Genomic DNA, 21,244 nt, shown 5'->3' on the forward strand with positions numbered 1-21,244 from the left:
GGGGCCGCCCCGACCGGACATCCCGCGGCCCCGCCGCTGCGCTGGCCGGGCCCGGTACCGCACGCCCCGGCACCTGCACCGCCGTGCTCGCTGCGCCGAGGGGATGCCGCACCCGCCGAGCGCCGCGCAGTCCGGTACCGCGCCCTCCGGGTACCGGCACCAGCCGCACCTGCACCCCCGGTATCCCCCAGGCCCCCGAGCCCCGCTCCGTGCACGGCGGCGGCACCGCCCTGCTCTCGGTCCTGGGCGGGGGGGGGTGACCCGCACCGTCCTGAGCGGGACACCTGCACAGCCCGAGGCACCCCGCACCACCCCGGTACACGACCCCATCTGTGGGAGCATCCCGGCAGAGCCCCGGGCATCCTGCACCGTCCTGGGCACACAGAATCCTGTCCCACTGCAGCCTCTGGCTGCCCCGCTCACTCTGCAYGGGTCCCTTTCCCTCCTCTCACAGCCCTGGGCCGTGCTCCCCGGCACAGCCCCCAGCAGCTGGAGCACCCTTCAGCCCCGGCACATTTCCCCACGGCCCGGGGAGCGGGGCCCGCCTCTCGTACAGCTCCGCAGTGCCCAGCAGCACTAGGGAGGGCTCAGCCRGTACCCGCTATGGGGTGCCCCCTCCCAGCCTCAGCCTTGGGGCCCGGCCCAGCCCTGCCCGCACCGGGCTGCAGGCTCAGCAGCCGCAGCCCCATAGGCTCCCGGCAGCACCGTGCAGCCAGACCCAGCACCTCTGTCATTCCCCGTCCCAGCACGGCGGGATTTTCCCCTCCCACTCATGGCCTCCTGGCAGGAGCCGCCTCTCCCTACAGCCTGCTGCTGCCCATAGCGATGTTTCAGTCTTGCCTGATGGGATTACAGAAATCATTTGAAACAGAGAATGGATTTGGGTCTTGATGGATGTATCTGATTGCTGTCTCCCTCTGCCATTGCCAAGGCAGCATCAGCTGCGATGCCTCCACAGAGCAGGCACCGTTTCCTGTTTAAGATGTTTGCATGGCAGAATCTGAAGGGCAGCAATTTATTTCGAGTCTCCCACACACCCCAGRCACCTGCACTGAATCTGTGAATGTGCAGTGGCAGGGAGAACCCTGCACCCCAGCGCAGGTTGGGCTTCACCTGCCCTGGTGCCTTCCAGCTGCTGCTGCAGAGCAGGTCAGAGCTTTCCTGCTTCTCCTGCCCCTCTRCCTCTCTCAGGGACTGCTGATGGGTGGTCAGCAGCTGGGTTGATTACGTTGSTGGCCTGTTATATGCAGGGTGTATATAGGGTATACTATTTTTATATGTATACCCTATTTTTATATGTATATACATTTATATCTATATAGGGTGAGCTGCAAGCTGCCACCCACTATGCTGTTGAGCAGGCAACATGGTCCAGCGCTGCCTGGGATGGATGCACAGCCCTGCCCTGTGCCCACCACGATTCATCAGCTCCAATAACCATCTTGAAGAGACCCTGTACTGATGCTGAGCTGCCCTGCAGCAGGGTTCCTGTGTCCCGCTTCCCAACAAAACCAGTCCAGAGCAGGGGCACGGTGCATGGCTGCAGTGGTGCTTTGTGGCCCACTCCCCACCACGAGCACTGTGGGAGGGTTGGGTACTCACACAGCTGCTCCACACCCAGCTTCAGTTGCTTGACTGAGCATTGATCGATTTTCTTGCACAACACCAGTTCTGACAGTGCCTGACAAGCCACCTTTGCCCAGGGTATGGTCCATGGGGACCCTCTATGCCAGGCTGCAGGGTGGGGTGGGTGTGCACGGCAGAGCCTGCTTCAGCTCATCCATCACCCCAATGCATCAAGATTTGTGCAGCCCCGGGCTTCTCCACAGATGCTGGGCACAGCCCGTGTGGCATCGCCTTCAGGGAGCTCAGCATCAAGCAGACACACCCCCACACCACCCCCTCCCTGGACTGGTGGCCGCAGCAGGGCAGCTGTGTGCATTACTCAATGGGCAGTGTGTATTAAAATGCCCCGGGTTGCCTCTGGCTCTGTCACAAGCAGCGTTTAGCCACGACTCGGAGAAGGAGCAGAAGGGCTGGAAGCTGTCAGACCTGCTTAAAACGGCCGCGGCTCAGTGCTAATGTGCAGCACAGCAGCTGCAAGGCACGCAGCCAGGCCAGGCAGAGCACAGCTCCCCGACAGCCCTGCGCTGTGACCAGGTCTTGCACTGGTCCCCACGTCCCGCTGCAACCTCCTGCACCCACTGGAAATCTSTGGGAAGCCACCGAGGGTTGTGTGGGATCTTGGGCAGACTGGCAGCCCTGCGTCTGTCACCACAAGGGAGCTCTGGAGTGCCGCTCATCCCACACAGAGCTGGCCTGCCAAGCAGCTGACACAGCTGGGGGAAGCCTTTTGCCAGAGGAAGAGCAGGGCCAGCCCTGTTGCTSGCCCGTGCGATAAAGGGTCCCGTGGCAGCAGGCACCTGGCCACAGGCAGGGACAAGTCATCCCCTTTGTCCCAGGAAGGCAGGGTGGTTCCTGGGGTGCTTTCACCAGATCCTCCCATCAGGAGCACCCGCAGGATGTCAGCAGCCGCCTCGCTGCTGTCCCCCTGCAGCACTCCCGCCTGGCCACAGCGACCGGGCAAGGGACACCCCAGCGCACCCCTGCCCGGCCACCTCGGCCGTGCTGCCACCGCTCCAGCGCCGGCTGCTGCAGAGCCGCCCCCTCCCACCTCCGGCGCGGCAGCGATGCAGAAGGAGCATCCAAGATGCCGCTTGGCGCAGGCTCAGCTGCCTCCCCGGGCCGGCAGAGGAGGGGGCTGTCGGCCATGACCGTGCACACCAGGAAGAGGGGCATGTTCTGGGCACAAACGGTGGCCCCTCCTTGCCCGCACCCCCGGCAGGACGGGGGGGAACTCGGTCCTGCAGCCGCGGCCACGGATCCCTGCGAGCCGGGGCTGCCGGACACAGCCATGGGCAGCAGYAGGGGCTTCCACCGCTGGGGTCAGCGAGCACGGGCTGCCGGCAAGCACAGCCCTTGGCACAGCCCACGCTGCGGGCAGGAGGAGATGGGGAGTGCAACAGCTCAGGGCTGTGCCCCAGAATGATCCTCATGGGAGGGGACAAGCAGGGAGGCACAGAGGGAACAGCCCTGTGCAYACACACATCTGTCCTCACACACAACTGAGTCTTCTCCATCAGGCCCGGCCAGCAACATCTTCCAATGCTCCTGCAGCCACATGGCAAGAGCCTGGCACAGGTACAGGTGTYTGGGGACAAGCAGGGCAGAGGAGGGTGCAGTGCCAGCAAGCCCCACAGCTGCTTCTCAGAGAGCAGCTCCACATGGAGCAAAGTGCTCAGGTCCAGTTCTTGGGACAGCAGATACAGACCCATCAACCAGGACAAGGGGCATTGCCCTGGGTCACTGCCATCCCTCACAGCTCCCTGAGCTTGCCTTCATGCTGTGCCCACCCTCCAGAACTGTTTATTTGCCCTCAGAGGAAGAGCAGGTGCAGCTCGTTGCTGAGTCTGTGAGGCACACAGATGGCAGACGCTGGTCAAGAAAAGCTACCACAGGTCACACAGGTTAAATTCCTGACGAAGAACCCAGGAGAGAAGAAAGGTGCTGGTGGCTTCCAGGTTCAACAGGCAGCAGGAGCAGTGAGCATCAAGGGCACACCTCATGCCAGGGCAGAAGTGGAGAATGCACATTACCCATGCAGACAAAGCACCCTGGCTGTCAGGAAGGAGTTAAGAGAGGAGCCTTGGTGCTTATCAGCCAAACTTTGCTGTGATGAGAAGCAAGAAGCAGCACTGAGTGCACTCAATATGCAGCTCCTCCTAGACTGCAGAGGCAAGGAGCTTGAGCATCTCAGTAACCGCTGTGGTGGGGAAGCTGGGCTTGTTAGGGCTCACAATTACCCTGCAATGGAAGTCCCTCTTTGCTTTATACCTGTGTCCTGGTGGAGCATGCAACAGACTAYCAGTAAAGCTCTTAATCAACACATAAATCCTACAAAGCTTGCACAAACCCTTGCAAGTATGTGAACACCAGCTTATGAAATAAACAGGGAAGAAGAGCTTTCCTTCCCAAAACAAATTGTTTAGCCTTCACAAAAGCTGAAAAGGCAGACATTAGTTCTATTGAAGAAGAGATGAAGACCATGTGTGGAGGATGCTGGTGGGCTGTTCTGGGAGGAGTGCTGAGGAGGAAAGACAGGCTCTGAATACACACTCAGTTTGCAAAGTAAGCTCTCTGTATTTCATCCGAGAATGTCTGCAGTATGGAGTTCATCTGGTATAAATAAAGTACAAAATTTTACAATGTCTTAATCATTATTTTAACAAAAATACTAAAAACTGAGTAAAAACTGAAACCAAAGTGGGAAGGGAGACTATTGGCCACAAGGGATCCCAATAAACATTTGTAGAAATTGGATAGTAAAAACACTTTTCTCTGTACAATAAAACACTCTTCCTTGGCATCTCCCTGTGAGACAGACAGCAGCAGCACTGGGGGCACAAGGACAGAGGCTGGGGGCTGCCCCAGAGTGTGGGTCAAGCTGAAGAGGCTGTGTCCATCCACAGTGACGTTTCCCTCCTGAATCAGGCTGAAGTGCCACAGGTCAGTAGCGTCCAAACGGGTTGTTGTTCTGCTGTGTCTGTGTATCTGTTGAGGTCAAGACARAGACAGTCACAAGGTCTAGTTCAGAAAAGAGATCTCCCTCCCCACATCGCCAGTGCAGTATGAGGAGTGTCACAGGCCACGAAAAGGAAAACAGAACCATGATGGTACTTCCTGTGCTGTGGATCTGCCTGAGCCTTTGGGAAGCAGCCCAGCCAGAATCCCATATTCTTTCAGAAAGAGAGTGTAGTCCTGATCCTGAAGTTTCCCAGGGAAAAACTCTCCATCCCTCATGGTGGAATTGGAGGACCGTAACAAAGCCCTGAGAGGTGGCCAGTAGCTGKGAGGATGAGTTTATGGATTAATTATTTCTGATTTTGAAAGAAAATCAGCCCTATAAAGTTACACAACTCCTGCAGCCATACAAGCTGCTGAGCTAGCTAGTGTCACTCATCCTGTGGCACTCACAGAAACTGAAGTTAGTGAACATTTCACAGAAAATTTCCCTGGCTTCCTGTCAGTGTCTCCATATAGGCCCAAAGGACTTCCAGATGGCACAAAGGCAGGAAACATGGCAAAGTTAACATTCAAGAATCTCATGAAAATCCAAACTGCTGGGACTGATGTTCTCTGATTTACAGTGCTCAAAGTATATTTGAGTACTGTCTGGTATCTAAAATTCTGTAAGTATTTTCCTGAAACTACATCAGCATGTCTGTCTCTAAGCCATTAAGTAAAAGGAGAGGAGTGCAACTTGCTGCCTTCTCAACACTTCTGACATTCAGGGATACCCTGGAGCCTCCTAAGGCAACCTGTCCTGGGCCAAAAATACCTTTGTCACACTCCTGCAGGCTGTTCTTGGTTTACCTCCTGCTTTCCACTCCATCCCTGGCACTACAAACGAGAACTCCAGATGCTTGCAGGGGCAGCTGATGCAAACCCAAGSAGGCAGCATGGAAGCTGAATGCTGACAGGAGGCTGCACTGGACCCCCACATCTGTTCYAGATACAACAGCTCCATTTGCTGTACAGAAAGGCTACAAAAATATGGCTATTCTATATTCTTATACAAGGTCTTCCTATACTTGAATGTCCTGGCTGGGATCCTTCAACACAGACTTTCATTCGTGAACCAGGCTAGTGGGAAACTTAGCACATTAAAATTTCTGGTTGGGAGTTTTTTTGGTCACAAGGACTAAGGATTTTCTAAGGAACAAGTATAAGCACAGTTTCCAAGTCCCCCACTCCACACATTATTACCATACCTGGCAGTCTCACACTCAGTGCAAAATAATACAACAATCAACTGTGCTGTCCATTTCTGAGCATTTTCATAGCATTTCTTTCCATCACTTTTACAGCAGAAAAGCCAGTAAGGTGGCAGAAGACAATGACAACAGGCAACTCAGAAGGGAACAGCAGAGACCCTGGATTCTGTATTGTGATCCTCCAGCCAGTAATTCAATACAGATTATAGGAACAACAGTGCCAGACTGAACAACATCTTTGCCATTACCCTCACTGTGACAGCAGCCACAGAAGCCCACAGACAACCACAAACACAGCAAGTGTCCAGCTACACTTCACAGAGTACCCCTCCTGCCTCCAAGAAGCCTTGTCTGGCTCACAACACAACCACAGTGTCTCTGATCATCCACCAAGTGAGTGCTCCAGGATTACAGCCTCCCTGTGCCCCTCAGAGGTCACCTGCAGCAGAGAAAATACCCCCAAATGATTTCCAAGCTGCACACTGGATCCTTTCAGGAAAGCTGTGTGGCAGTCCCTACAAAGGCTCAGCTCCCTCATCCCTCTGCAGGCAGCAGGAGGAATGCACATTCTGGAAGGTCTGGAAGGTTGCTCACAAGCTGGCAAGCACTGCCCTCCCCGCTGCTGTGCCCCCTTGGGCTGGTAGCTCTAAGTCCTGATGCCACTTCCCTGCCAGCATAATTTATGTCCTCAGACAGGCAGTCTGGCTTGGCCTTGCTTCTCTACACCAGAGTACCTGCAATAGAAAACAGCAGGGAGGAGACTAGCAACAGGATCAAGAACACTCAGGCTTACTGGAAAGCTGCTGTTGAAGCTGTCGAACCAGAGCAGCTGTTTGCTGCTGCTGCTGTGTCTGCTGAAGGCCCTGGCGCTGGAACTGCAAAGAGAGAAACACAGTTAGAGCCACACCACCTGGCTGGCAGCCTCAGCATTCACACAAGCCCTGGGAAGCTCAGGGAGGGAGAAGGGGGGGATGCAGGTGGAGCACTGCTGGATTTGTGCYGGACTCTCAGGTCCCTGTGCCTCCGAGGGAACACTCACAATGGGCTGCTGGGGGGGAAGAGCCTGCATCCCCAGCCCTGGGGGCTGGCCCTGCGCCTGTGGCTGAGGCACTGTGGACACCTGGGGCTGCTGCTGGGGCTGGGGCTGCGGTGGCTGGGGCTGCTGCTGCTGCTGTTGTTGCTGCTGTTGTTGTTGCTGCTGCTGTTGCTGCTGCTGCTGTGAAGACAAAAGAGAAGGGACCGTCAGGGAGCTGTCAGGGCAAGGGACACAGCACCAGGGCACAGGAAGGGCTTAAGGAGGAATGACGTTCCATGCATTTTCTTTACAGGTACCTAAATTACTCGAATTTCACCAGGATTCCACCCCAGGCTGAGAAATGGCAAGAAATATAGGGATGGCAACGAAGTTTTTTGCAAGATGAGATACTGACAGATGACAGGAAGAAAACTCAGAGTCTACTGGTCATTACTAGGAGCAAACAAGGTGCAGTAATAGAAAAGTAAGAACTCAAGAGGTTGGCTGGTTCATCTCTTGCCTCTTAGTTAAGATCAGCAATAATGAATAATGAGTATTTGCCTGAGTCAATTCTCAGATTCTTTCCAGAGGTAGCAACAGAGCTCCTATAATCTCCTTACACAATCCACTCCAGGTCAGTTACTCTTACTACTGGAGTTCACCCTAATCTCTACCCTGAATCTTACATGTTGTGTTTCAAGGCCATTCCTGGTCCTACAGCCTAGGGATAAGAAGAGATAAGGGTTTTTTTTTTTTTCTTTCTTTTTAAGACAAAATATTTTGAGGCTTGTCTCTCCTGTTGTCTTTGTCTCTCTAATGCAACACACCCAGCTGTTTCAGACGTTCCTTCTCAGTCATGTCCCCCAGCTCTTCAATCTATCTCACTGTCCTTTCCTGCCACTCATGACAGCTGGTGTTACACTTCAATAAAAGGATGTGGGTAAAATTGGATTCGGTGCTCAAAACCGAATGTTTACAGATCTAGTTACGCTGAGAGTAACTAGAGTGTGTTGGAGTCAGAACATACCCAGAAATCTCAAGGTTTTTTCATTTCTCCTAATTTTCAGACAATTCTCCCATCTGTCAATGCAGTTTTTAACACTCTAGATCAAAAAAAGAATTCCTAGCAGAAACAGAAAAATACTACTGCTATCATAACAAACCCAACGTGGTGATGACAGGTACAGTTCCAATCACTGGCTCYAAAGGACAAGGTTCAAACCTTGAACAGACTCAGAAAACAAACAAAAATATAATCAGGAGAAGGAACAGTATCTTATGAAAGAAGGTTAGAAAAACCTGACCTTTGGAAGCTGCAAGTGCTCGCTAGGAATGTTCACTGGGCAAACAACAGTGAGAAAGAACAGCCAGTAAACATGACACAGTGGGCAGTAATAATCCATACATGAACCAGTCATGAACACACTGAGGCTTGGATCAAGGATTCAAGCCACAGGGACTGAGTTTCTAGAACAGCCTTCTAACTTATTCCAGTTTGGTCACAGGTTCCTGACATGGATGCTATGACYTGAGCACATAAGAAAGCAGATGATTGACTAAATTAGCCAGGACATCAACTTCATGTCCTACCTCCTTGCAACAGCTGTCTACCAACCCACATAAGACAAACCAAAAGGACACCCATCCTTTCCACATGCCACTGCATCATTGAAGTCAGCTCTAGCACCAGGAGTCTGTTCTACAACCAGCACATCTCTGGTAACACAGCAGGAGTCACACTAATGGGATATCTTGTGGGTTTTTTAAGCAACCAAGCAAAGTCAGCTAAAAGCTGAAAGTGTACATGAAGTTACTGAGCTAGGAGAAGTGTTAGCAATTTGTCTGAGGCATGTTCTTCTAAATATGAGTGATGGAGAATGCTAAAGGAAACTAAAGTGAATAGTCAGGGGGTGCTACTTATCAAAAGGACTAAAAGCTGCTGACCATGCCAGAGGCAGTTCTCTTGTCCAGTGCAAGGCAGCAATTCTCAGATACTGCTGACTGCAGCTCTCTGCAGGACCCACTCTCTCGCTCAGGCCACTCTCTGAACACAAAGACTCAGCATTCTGTGCCATGGAAAGTCTCCCCATATTCCACAGGTTTGCTAGGCCTCATCATAAGGTACTGGATTCACCAATTAAACTATTTGTGTTTCTCTGTCTATTCAATACATTTCTGTAATTCCTAGAAATCTATCTGTATTTCACATATTTAATATTTGTAAAACCATTATGCAAATCCATGGAATACTCATGTCTGTTGACTCATGCCTGTGACTCTTCTTTGAACCTAGAGAGCTGGGTCTAACAGTCAGCTTTGGATCAGTTTTTCACCATCTGCTGTAAGAAACGCAGTACATGGACTGATTCACGCCAGATTTTCTGCCATTGAAAGCTGTAACCAATACTTATTTTGATCTTGAGAAATGCAGATACATCCCTAAAGACCATCTTGAACAACTTTCCTGCTCTTCTGTGGACAGGGGGCTGTTGACTTTGTTTCTAGCTCCTGACACACTTGTACAACAGTTACCTTTCTGCACARTCTACTGGCTCAGCTGGAGCAGGAAGAGGTGGGACGCAGGCCAGAGCACTGAACAGACTTTTAGCTCATGCTGGGTGACTGGCACRAGGCAGTGCAGCAGGAATCTCCATCAGGAGTGGCCAGCTCTAAGGAAGGGAGAGCTGCCTAGCAAGTCACGACAGCCAGACCCCAACAGTGTGACATCCTTCCTGACACAGAGGGGCAGAGGTAAGCAGAACTGKGCAAGCCTCCTCCAGCTCCAGCAGCCTTTCTCCTGTCAGCAGCCACTCACCCTCAGCATCTGCTGCTGCTGCTGCTGCCTCAGGTACTGCTGCTGCTGTTGGTCAGGAAGTATCTGGCTGGGTCGAATTCCTGAGGGGACTCCCTGGGGACCCAAATGGTTCATCCCACTCATCATGGGGGTCTGTTGTATTGACTGATGAGGAAACCTGCAAGAGAAAAAGACAAGCTCATGGAGTAAAGGATTCATAGGCAGCCAGCTTCTTTAATCCAAACACAACTCCTGCCATCAACAGGATAGGCCAAACAGCCCCCTGCAATCCATGCTGTCTCTGCAGAAAGGTGAGGGACACGACGGCCTCTCAAGGGTTCAATCCCTTGAGATTTGCTAGAAGCCCTAAGTAACAGTCATCATCCCATTCTCCTGTATGGTTTTTCTGCTAGATTTATGCCTGCTCAGGAGCAGTGGAAATCCCAAATCGGCTGGTGATCTACTGGTTAGATTTGAAACCAAAACTATGACTTTCCCAGGTAATTTTTCATCATACTTTTCTATTTCATCCTTCTCCTTCTAGTGACAATGTTTCCTGCCTACAACTAGCATTTCCAAATTTCATCCTATCTCTCTGTTTCTTCCCTGGACTGAAAGCTGGATAAAGGTGTTCCTCTGAGGAAGCAAAGGACAGCATGGAGAACARGTTTGCAGAGTTTGCTGTTAGTCGTGTGAGCAGAGGAAGGAAACCCTTAATGAAATACAGCTTATTAACATCCCACAGGGCAGGAAGTACCTCTGTGTGTTGCCCAAGGAGTGCCCATAGCCAGGGGCCTGCTGGTGCACGTAGCCACTTGGTCTCTGCTGCATCTGTCTAACAGGATCCACCAGAGCAGGGTTAGAGCTGGGGTGGGAATTCTGATAGGGCTGACCAGAATAGGTGGGAGGTACCATGGTGCCTGACTGGGAGGGGTGCTGCTGAAGGCCTATGTGGGAGACGTATGGAGTGTAACCCTGAAATGAAACAAAAAGGCCATTTTTAGTCATGGGGTGAAAAAGAGAACAAAAACACAGGACATCAGCCTCCTGTAAATATTGTCACARGGAAGCTCGTTAAGGAGAAGAGCCAAGAGCTTTCAAGGTTCAGCAGCAAGAACAAAGCTGCTGCCTTKTGTTGGAGCCAGATTCCAGCCCCACCTGCAGCTGCAGCCACTTACCTGGGAGGGCTGCAGTGTTCCATAAGACGGAGTTGGAGCCATTTGGCGCACAGGCTGCTGGCCCATTATGCCCTGGCCCTGCTAAAAGGCAACAGAGAAACACATTTTCCAACATCTCCAAAGGGCAGCAACACTGCTGTTCCCTTCCCATTAAACCAGAAAAGTGGCTTCACTGCTTGACCTACGAGGTTGCTGCACAGAAGGCACCTACTTATGACTTCTGCCTCCCCCTGACCTCAGATAAACAGGCCACTAAAAAACCTGCCACCCCCAGCCAGGACATGCCCCTCTCATTGCCCAGCAGCCACCCAYTGCTAGTGACATGGGCCCACAAAGCAGGTGACACCTGACAAAAAGACGCAAGAAACATCTTTCCAAAGCAAATAAAGAGACAGGGTTGGGCAGCTCTGGCTAAAAGGGACAGCTCCAAACAGCCTGGCCATGCTATACTGGGGAGTCAGCAACAGCAAGAGCACAACTCTGACTTACCAACTTTGCTTGCAGTTGCTGCCTCAGTATCTGTCCCTGGGACACTGGAGGCTGCTGCCTGTACACTGCAGGCTTGTAGGAGGGGTCAATGCCCATCATGCTCCCCATCCCTGGGGGCAGCACACCACTGTAGGGAGGACGGCTCTGAACCAGTTTTCCCAGTGGCATGCGTACTGGTCTGTAGGATGTATCTAGGCGAGGGCCACCTGCAAGAGGAAGAGAAACAGGCAGACCAGTCACAGGCTACTGCTGCATCTTGTAACTCCAGAATTATTGTTCATCACTGTACCTAGACATGGCAAGCAAAAGGAGAAAGCATCGGGACYTGCACAGGACCATCTCATAAGAAAAAGTTCCCAATGAGGTGTAGTATGTTCAGCTCTCACTGTGCACCTACCTGCTGGAAGGGGCTGATTCTGGGCATAGAGACCCACTGGTGATTGCCCATATGCCAGCCTTGACATGGTGCTTCCTGACTGGTGATGCAAGAGATCTGTAGGCATACCAACTCCATAGGAAACCCCTCGGCTAGGGCCCAACACAAAGTCCTGCAAAGACAAGGCATTAAGAAAGATTAATGTGGATTCATGAATGGAGAAAGAGTATTTAAAAGTTGAGAAGTCCTCAGGAAAAAGTCAAAGATGGACAGACTCCTTTCTTCCCATCAGGGATTAAGAAAATGTTTGTCTTTCCCCAAGCTAGTAAGTGCAGGATAAAGCTCCAGTACTCCCAGCTGAGAAGAAACACATCACATCTTCACCATCCCTCAGGAAGACTCTAGGAACTGTTCTGTGACTAGGAGTGGTGGACATGGGACATCCACAGCTGTTGGACACCCCATTACCTCAGTTTTGCTGGCGGATTGGTTGCGTTTCTTGGCTTTGCTCTGTTTCTTCTTGCGTTCCTCAGTGGAGGCAGCAGGATTGGAGCTTGTCTTATCAGCCTTGGCTGGTTCTGCAGTTTTCTTCTCTGGCTCTAAAGCCACAGGTGTAGGAGGCTCTTCCTCTTCAGGGGGCAGTGGCAACGGCTCCAGGTAGTAACTGCGGGGCTTGGGTTTCAGGTGTGTGTGATACAGAAGAAGCCTCTGCTGCTCCTCAAACCTGGACACCTTGCGATCCACCCGGACTGTGCCAAACCATCCCCAGGAGAGCGGGGCTGAGTGCTTTAAGCCCTCAAAAAGATCCCAAGGGGAAATCTTCTGCTTTGTAGAGACTTGCAAACCCTTTAAAGCAAAAGAGATAAGAACCTTCAGGTCCCTATTGCTGCTCCTACGAGGGTACAGGAGACTGTGCTTTCTTCAGGCTCTGTTCCAGATCTCTCAGTAAACRAGTCTGAGTCCTTGCTAATGGTCTTTGCTCCTCCAGGTGGCAAAGCACTCATTTCTAAAGGCATTCATCAACAACTGTCTAGTCTCCTTCATCCCATCTCTGCCAGTCTCCTGCACRCTGGCTCTGCTCAGCACCTTATGTGACTGGGTAAGGGATTATGTGCTTTTTTACACTTTCTATAACCATAAATACAACCTCAAATTTAGTTAACATCTCAGGCCACAGAAGCATGCTATCACCCAGCATTAACACACCAGCTCTGCCCTTTTTGGACATGGTTATGTGCCAGCTTGTCTGCGTGCAGCCAGCCACTTTAAGCTCGTCAGGGAGTGAGGCACTGCATACAGATGCCTCCCAAGCTGTGCAGACTTAAGGCATCAGAGGACAAGGTGACACCTGCACTCRGGAGCTGTGATACAGACAAAAACGCTTCACTTACCTCCTTCTTGAAGATGGAATCGAAGCCAGCTATTTTATTGCCTTTAGTGTCAATGAGGGATCCCTGAGGTTCRCAGGTGATGACATCTCGGGTCTGCTTGGGAAGTGGCAGTAGCTGTCGCACCTTCTCCAGGCTGTCAGACTGACGGTCCCCCAGCTCTTTCTGCACAAGTGGAATAAAGACAACTTACAGAATTTTTCAGAAAAAAAATTTTCACTCAAAGCCCACCTGTGCCTCTTCTGGTATTGGCCTCCATTCCTGCATGATCTCTCACCCTTGCATCCTTCAGCCTACAGAATTAGAGGGGCCACCCTCACTACCTCATTTAAACAGCCGCAGCAGGAGAGGTGTTGGTCATGAGACAGGTAAATCTTCGTATTGGGACAACCAAAACACAGCACACTCTGGTCCCCATACAGGGTGTTTCTCACTGAAACTCACCCTGAGTTTCTTGACCAGGTTCATGTATGCCCGCTTGTTCTCCTCCATGCTGCCCTGAGAGATGCTGGACATATCAGCAGCCAGGGTGCCRTTGATGAGAACACTCAGCATGTCCAGCACGGTGGTGAAGAGTTCACTGTTGGTCAGAGAAGAAAGGTCAGTCACCTGAAAAGCTGATAAAAAGCCTTTACCATCACTGCAACACCAAATACTACTAGATTGTCAAGAGTTCTGCCCACATTTACAAGTGCCAGTCTTCAGAATAACCTCCCACACTAATCCTCCTTTTCCTTACACATCACACTTGAGTTTTACTCCCACTTGAGTTAGGTGAAGTATCACACATTAAGACTGGACTCTATCCATTCAGCATCTCTAAAAAGCAGACTCAGCTCTCCTCTGCATATATCTCTGCATCTGGAAAGCCAAGTTTGCTCTGAATATGGTAGATTGCACTTGGCTATCAGGACCAAAGTTGTAGCCTGCTATTACTCCAAAGTCTCTTTCAGCTGTCACTTCTTACAGATTATCTAGAGAGATAGCCAGCTCACACGAGAAACAGGGCAATGCTAACAATTGCCTCACTTGGGAATTGTACAGACTAGATATCAGTCAGAAAGTTACTTGTTTGACTGCATGTCCACAGTGCCACTGCTGATGATGTCCAGGAGAAGCACGGCCCATTCAGTTGTCTGTTGCGTACTGCGCTGGACTGTGTCGAACATTCCCCCCACCTGGCAGAGAAAAGGAGTTTAGTCACAAGGACACCAAGCAACACTGAGATTTAGAAGTGAGAAAAGAGCTTAAACCAGAGCTTAAAGGAGCTTAACTCCTACTGAGAGCTGAAGGAGACTACTGTCAGCAGTCAAACCTCAGATGCAAGCAGCAGTGCTGTGGGCTGCAAAAGCATTCAAAGGGGAAGGCACATRTACTAAAGAGACCAAGTCTTTGAATTTCACCCTGATGAAACAAAGCAAGGAGGTTTATCCATGCACCCTATCCCACTCAGGGCTCAAGATCTGAGAACAGCACAAATGTCTCTCCTAYTTCCTTGCCTCAGGACATATATAGCCCCTCCGCTGTGTGCTTGTTCCAAAGGAAAAAAAACAGGCAGGCAACTCTTCACCCCAGATGGTTAAGCTCTTTTTCTGCAACTGCTCACCAAATTCAGCCGCAGCTTCAAGGCCTCGTGCATCAGCTGCTTGGCTTTGCAGTCATCTTGGTACTGATCTTCTCGCCAATTTGTAACAATCTAAGAAATACAGAAGAGAGGACAGACCTTACCAGCTGTATGCTGAAGCTTAGAGAGAGCAGCTTATACCACCCACTACCTGGTGACTCAGAAATGGTCAGCTCAAGCTCCCTGTACCAAACAGGGTAAGACAGGCAACACCCTGAGGCCATGCTCAAGAGCCTGTCTGCTGGAGGGGTGAGCTCCWGAGGAAAGTGAGGGGAGAAATGAGATACCCACGGAGGACAAGCAAGATCCTTACCTGTTGGACCTGACTGTACAGAGAGGTGAGGAGGCCTTCCCGCTGCTCATCCTGTCCTTTCAAGCATGTCAGCACCAGTGACAGAAATGGCTGCTGGCTCAGGAGGGACATACTGTGAGRGAACAGAGAAGGAGCTATACTGCCAGGCTGGGAGATCAGTACAGCAAACAATGCCTGCCCTTTCCCCTGGACTCACCTCTTCTGCTTCTGGCGGTCCCGCTCTTTACGGGATGATGACCCTAAATGTTGTCCTTTCTCCAGTTCTTCTCCAGCAGCTTTCAGCACGTGGCCCTGCACTGATGTTGGAAGCTTGGCAATCAGAGGGGCCACGAGCCAGACTCCTGATCTCTCCAGGGAACTACGACAACACAGGAGAGAAAAGCTGTTTGCAATGCAACTTACRATTCAGACTTGTCTACAAGGGAGCTGCATGCTGGCTCTACACCTACCTGAGGATGGGTTTGGATTTGTTGCTGGCAGGTGTAGCACTTGTTGAGCTACTGATATTGTTGACTCCATTACCAGCACAGCTAGCAGAGCTGGTCTCTGCTGACTGCTGGAATACCTCAATGGTGGCCTTAGCTATGTTTTCTAACAAGGAGTTCATCTCCTAGAGAAAGAGAAAAAAAAAGACAGCCAAGTCCTTCTCTGAGGGCACCCGCTGCTTGCACATTCCAACACAATCCAGTATAAACCGAGTTTGCCATCTTCCCCACGGCTGCTGCTCTTGGGGTCTCTGGCTCATTACTTCCTTCTAGTGCTTGGCATTCACAGGCCTGACTCCCTCATTACTTACTTTCTCCCTATTCCCACTTCTGCCAGGCCACTCCCCCTACAACTCACAAGCTGCCACTTCACCCTCCCCTGTGTGATCCCCTCTGAGCAGAAACTCACATTGCTTGCTGTCTGTTTAATCATGAGCTGCAGCTCCAGCGAGGACTGCCTCATGGTCCACTGGTCCAAATTCTGCAATGCACACACACACAAACTTCATGTCATTCCTTATCTCAGCTCAGACAACACCAACCCACACCCTCAGCTCACACCATAACAAGTGTCAGACCCCTCAGAGGGCTGCATTTACATGTGGCAATTACAAAGACATGCAGATTGTGCCAGGAGCCTGCACCTGTAAGATGCGCTTAATCCTCTGCCGCTGAGGATTTTCTCCCTCCTCATTGTCCAGCAGCCGGTGTGGATAACAAATCAGCTGCATCAGCCTCTGGGCCTGTGTGCTGCTCAGGACAGGATCCTGCAAGTCATTGCTGTCTTCACAGAGGGACTTCAGACATCGTTCTCCTACCCACTCCTGCAAGAYGAAGGCAGAGTCAGCACAGTCAAACCAATGTCTGATTCCAAACCAACGCCCCTGCTTTCAGTCCCAGAGAGATGCATGGAACACACCAAAATCATAAAAGCCTTATTAGTATGCAGTTATGCCTGATAATCATTTCTCTTCATGAACTGTACTATCCTGATTCAGCAGGCGTCAGGCACAGCACCGCAATCAGAACAGAGGAAACAAACTTTGACAAGTCAGCAGTAACGGAACACAGTAGTTGCTCTTTCTTTTGAGCAAATATTGGTGTGATTTAGCAGTACACAGTCACTACCATGCCCAGGCTCTATCAACACTGCCACTTGGGCTCAGAAGATCAGAAGGGATCAYTTAAAATTGTTCGGTCTATTTGCAGCACAACAAAGCTCTGGAGCTGTCCTAAATCAGGCAACTCAGCGTTGCAGCTAGCACTAAACCAGAACAYGTTGTGGGGAAAAGCACACCCCTTAATTCTCAAACAGTGATGGAAAACACACTCCCTTACTTAGTAAAACCCAATTACTTTACTTTTCAAACTCTGGAAAGGAAAATAACTGACTGTATGGAAGCCATTTATAAAGTCACATATCATGAGAAGGTAGACAGAAAACTGTCATTGTCAGCCTCTCAATTTCAGYTGAGGCTCCCTAAATGCATGATAATAATAAGGGCAGCAGTTTCCAAACTTGAGGTAGATAYTTCACTCAATTTACAGTTATCCTGCAGCATTTGTTAGAGCAGAAATTTTTCATATTTAAAATTAGGCAAATTCATTCAATTAAAATCAACAGAGGACTGCTATATAAGCACTTCTGCATCTGCAGAGCAAGCTTGATCAGAGAATTGTTCCACTGAGAAGTGACAACAAAAGAAGAAATGAGGATCCAGCTCATTAKGCACAGGTGCTGCTGGTAAGCCTAAAAAGCTGGAAAGCCCCTTCAGCAGTGGACAGCACTCTAAACACTGAAGCACAAAGATCAGAAAGGTTAAAATTCTGGTTCAAAATCCTTGTGAAACCACAGCCTAGATCATCTTCTTCATATCAGATGTAGTTTGCACTTTGCCAATACRTGTGATCTGGTGACTTCTCCAATACCTATTGCATTTCCCCCTGTCAGTGTTGCCACATCATAACCTCTTGATTATAATCTTCTCTTCCTTGCCTAGGTAATACACATATCCTTGGGAAGACTCGTTTCATCACTTGCTCAGCTTCCTGCAAGAACTCAGACTTCATCTCCAATCTACTTCATTGCTGTAACAGGTAAGAAATACATGCTGGAGGGATGTCATGCAGAGGGACCTGGAAAGGCTCRAGAGGTGGGCACTAGAACAGGTAGCCCAGAGAACCTGTGGATGCCCAATCCCTGGGACTGTTTAAAGCCAAGTGAGATAGTATAGTGAAGTATAGTTCCTGCCCATGATCTTTAAGGTCCCTTCCAACCCAAACCATTCTGTAAGTCTATCAAGAAACCTTTAAATAAATTCTAATCCGCTCCTTTTCTCCATCCCTTCCCAATTAAGTCTATTTTATAATAGAGACTTGAACTTGAGACTGAGAAATCCCAATCTACCATTTGAGGCAGTGGTAGTGCAAGCTCTGCAGTGTCCACTGCTCACACTGGAGGTGTTAATATTAAACACAGCATTTCACCAGCCCTTTGCAGCTGTAGGAACCCTGCAGGAGCTCTGGCACAATTTGGTAACTCACAGGTGTCTGTTGGAATGCTCACTCCTACATAACCAGTGCTGCTAGTATGAGCAGTGATATACCTGACACTGCTACTCGCTGCTGGACACAAACACTTTTTACTTACTTTGAGTCCTTCCTATAGACTTTGATCAGCAAGGGAATATCTGTTTCTGTAAATGCTACAGTCAGGTTTCAGTAAGATCAAGAATGTTGAATTTGTACCTTAAAACAGACAGTTCCTATTATTTTTTGGTAGGCTGGTAACACTGCTATGGAGTGAGCAAATTAATAAACAATAGCATGAGGACAATACAGCACTAATGTTGGGTTTACACATTAGTAATATAAAACACAGTTTTCAGATTGTAACACCACATCTTTCCTGATGAGAGAATAAACTTACAACCAAGGCTAAGGACACCCTTCAACATCCATTTTCATACAGSTTGGTAACAGCCATTCCACTCTGCAACTGTATTAGCCAGGTTTCAGCTCCTCAATTGTCAATATTCCACAAAGGAATAGAAATACTGGTGCTGTCAGATTAGGCTAAGCAAAAGGCTTCTGCTGTTGTTGTTTTAATTAACTAAACAGGGCACTGCAAAGCCCAGGGATAAATTAACAGCCTAGCTGCAAGCAACACTTAAGCTGCATTCTGAAAGCCACCATTTATCATTTCAACAAACTGTCTGCCTTTCTCATGCTGATCTTTGCCTCCAGCACACATCTCAGCATACCACTCCCAGCACTCCCCTCCTTGGACATGAGCCCTGTGCTGTTGCCAAAGGAAAAGGGATGCAGTCCCTGCATACTGCAACACCTAATTCTTGAGCACCGTTTGTCTCTGTGTTTTGCTAATGATGAGCAATCCTCAGTACCGACACAAACACTGCAGGCTCTTCACTAATCTGTCAAAGAAATACCTGCCAAACCTAACATGAAGAAAGGCATATGGGATAYATCTGTCTGCAGAAGGGATAAGGACAAACCCAGAGATGAGACAGACTCACCTGTTGACATATACTCCTCAGTACATACTTGGCATAAATATCCAAGCTAGCTGTTTCAACAGTTACTACCCGACCACCAGCCTTCCTAGTGCCCAGCTCATCATCCATGAGATCATCAACGCCTCCAGGGTGGGAAAAGCCAGAGCCTTTTAGTTCTGCATCTCCTAAAAGCAAAGCACAAGTGTCACATAATCAAAAACTCTAACCACAAAGCCAGAGCCAAAAAACATCTTGAGATTTTGTGAACTCTCCTTGGGATCAGTGACCTCTCTGCAGCCACAAGACTCAAAGCATGTTTACAGCTACAGACAAGCCACATATTCATATCAGAACAGATCTCTTCTGGCCTTCTGTACAGCCAACACATATAATATAGTGGCTTTCTCCCACTCYCCTAAAAAACATGCTTAGAAGTTCAGGCTAACGCAGGTACACACCCAGAACAAAGACAGCCTTCAGCACTGCAAAGACTGCTCCATCCACAATACGATTCTGGGAAGCTGCCAGCAAGTGACGGTCACAGGAAGAGCGGATTCCCACAGTGGGTTTGTCTGTAAAGAGGACAAAGGGGAAAGGCAATACTCAACAAGACAGAAAGGCATGGGCTCCAGAGCTGCCTGAATTATGTGCCAGCTAGTACCATAAAATTCAGCTCAGAGAATCTTGAGGCCAGTTCCTTTCCYAACTGTAACATGGGGTCCATTTAATTAAGTTTCAAGAAGCATAGTGCCAATCACATTGTGACAACTGAACCATGAAATCCAAATGGGGTGCAGCGCCTGTGTCATGAACTCCAAGCTCCAACAGTACCCTAGACCTAGAATACAGGCTGGATTTAGAAATCTGAGCTATCAGGATACTGGTGAGAAGCCAAGAACAGAGCTTCCTGGAATGTTTCCATCATCACACAAAAAAGGAGTGCTGTAAAACAGCAGCTTCTGGCACCAAGTTAAGAGGCTATACAAAGCTCAAGACATAAAAGAAGAAGTGATCATTACTCTAATRGCTTAATGACAGCAAGGCCACCTCTACTGGCTGGTTTCCTGCCTCCAAGAACCATCTCCCCAATGCCTGGCTACCATGGAGTGACATAAATGGAAGGGTACTGTTCTTTGGGCTCTGCCTGCTTTATTCAAAGCAAGYACGTTATGATCTCTAACCATAAGGTCCTGTATCTCTCCTCTTGGGGTGCAAGAGCCTCACTACTTTCACAATAAAGAAAGGCTCTAGGTTCATTCACTTACTGCCRTCTTGCTGGCATGGGTTCAGCTGTGGAGTCTTAAACAGATGGAGTAAAATCCGGCAGGTCAGACGTGCTCCTGGTTCTGAGTCCTGTTCACTGCAGGCTATGTAAAGAAAACAGACAACTGAGATTTCTTAAGCACCAGGAGAGCTGACTCTCARTCCAAAAGCTATTCACAGTGCACTGCCCTGGAGCAACCAGCCGAGAAGCTGCGGCAGCCTTATTGTGTTTACAAATATGGAGCATGTGCAGCAATTAACATGCAAGCAAGTGAATCCATCAGGATTATCCCCAGTGGCATGCACTGCATTCTGCTGGCTCCATCTTTCCAACTTCACCCTGTCAAGAGTCTGGATGCTGCAATCCCCAGAGCAGAGATAGGAAGGCTGGTGGCAGAATAAGGCAGTGGCACAGGTGCTGTAGGCCCAGTGGTCAGCTGGCTGCTCTAGCCAAAATGCTAAGCTGAACAGCATTATCAGTGGGAGGTGTCTTGCTGGAGTTCAGACCTAAGTACACTAGTCACAAAGCAAGACTAGGAACACCTCTCCATGCTTATTTCAGCTTGCACACAAGCTTGAGAGAGCAGGGCAGTGAAAAACCTTAGCACAACCAGTTTTTCGTAGAAATCAAAAGGTCAGAATTTCTCTAAAGTATCACATTCAGTTATTGCMTATAAGAGAAGTATTGAAGGCATGTTTCCTAACTGTGGGGTTCACCAAGTATCCATTAAGCACAGACCTTTGGGCCAGAAGTGAGACTCAGACAGGTTTGTGCAGGGATGCACTTACCAGCATTGAGGAGTGAGGGGATAGCAGCACAACGAATCAGGTCCTCCAGCAGCAAGCACTGCCGGGCAATGAGAATGGCAACAAAGGTGGCCAAGGAATCATGGAAAGATAAGTCACTGACCTGAAAGAGAGGAGATCAGCCAGTGATCCAAACCRCCTCTACCTCATTCCCTCTGTCAGC

At 49.7% G+C, this 21,244-nt stretch overlaps 2 protein-coding genes across 3 annotated transcripts in view; both read right to left on the reverse strand.

The window, feature by feature from the left end:
- The window catches only part of LOC130577336 (rho-related GTP-binding protein RhoG-like), a 123,205-nt gene extending 120,519 nt beyond the window's left edge, over positions 1–2,686 (reverse strand). Inside the window, exon 1 of the mRNA XM_057372608.1 lies at positions 2,675–2,686. The gene's annotated coding sequence lies outside the window, so the exon portion shown is untranslated. The remainder of the gene's footprint in view (positions 1–2,674) is intronic.
- A 1,477-nt stretch (positions 2,687–4,163) lies between these two features.
- MED12 (mediator complex subunit 12) overlaps positions 4,164–21,244 on the reverse strand; it is a 34,930-nt gene continuing 17,849 nt past the window's right edge. Inside the window, exons 23-44 of one of the 2 annotated variants that reach the window (XM_057372610.1) lie at positions 21,064–21,184; positions 20,277–20,378; positions 19,470–19,583; positions 19,033–19,196; positions 16,141–16,320; positions 15,906–15,977; positions 15,461–15,621; positions 15,208–15,369; positions 15,012–15,123; positions 14,681–14,770; positions 14,143–14,252; positions 13,519–13,654; positions 13,078–13,239; positions 12,155–12,532; positions 11,708–11,858; positions 11,311–11,516; positions 10,822–10,902; positions 10,401–10,618; positions 9,665–9,821; positions 6,874–7,047; positions 6,628–6,709; positions 4,164–4,611 (exon numbers count right to left, since the gene is read on the reverse strand). In XM_057372610.1, coding sequence (XP_057228593.1) covers positions 4,568–4,611; positions 6,628–6,709; positions 6,874–7,047; positions 9,665–9,821; positions 10,401–10,618; positions 10,822–10,902; positions 11,311–11,516; positions 11,708–11,858; positions 12,155–12,532; positions 13,078–13,239; positions 13,519–13,654; positions 14,143–14,252; positions 14,681–14,770; positions 15,012–15,123; positions 15,208–15,369; positions 15,461–15,621; positions 15,906–15,977; positions 16,141–16,320; positions 19,033–19,196; positions 19,470–19,583; positions 20,277–20,378; positions 21,064–21,184 — 3,177 coding nt within the window. In that variant the 3' untranslated portion in view covers positions 4,164–4,567. Of the gene's footprint in view, positions 4,612–6,627; positions 6,710–6,873; positions 7,051–9,664; positions 9,822–10,400; positions 10,619–10,821; positions 10,903–11,310; positions 11,517–11,707; positions 11,859–12,154; positions 12,533–13,077; positions 13,240–13,518; positions 13,655–14,142; positions 14,253–14,680; positions 14,771–15,011; positions 15,124–15,207; positions 15,370–15,460; positions 15,622–15,905; positions 15,978–16,140; positions 16,321–19,032; positions 19,197–19,469; positions 19,584–20,276; positions 20,379–21,063; positions 21,185–21,244 lie in introns of both variants that reach the window. The other variant, XM_057372609.1, reaches the window with a different exon arrangement.

Source organism: Malurus melanocephalus, unplaced genomic scaffold (assembly GCF_030028575.1).
Source record: "Malurus melanocephalus ecotype Western Australia unplaced genomic scaffold, MMel_1.1 scaffold_174, whole genome shotgun sequence".
Taxonomy (NCBI): Eukaryota; Metazoa; Chordata; class Aves; order Passeriformes; family Maluridae; genus Malurus; species Malurus melanocephalus.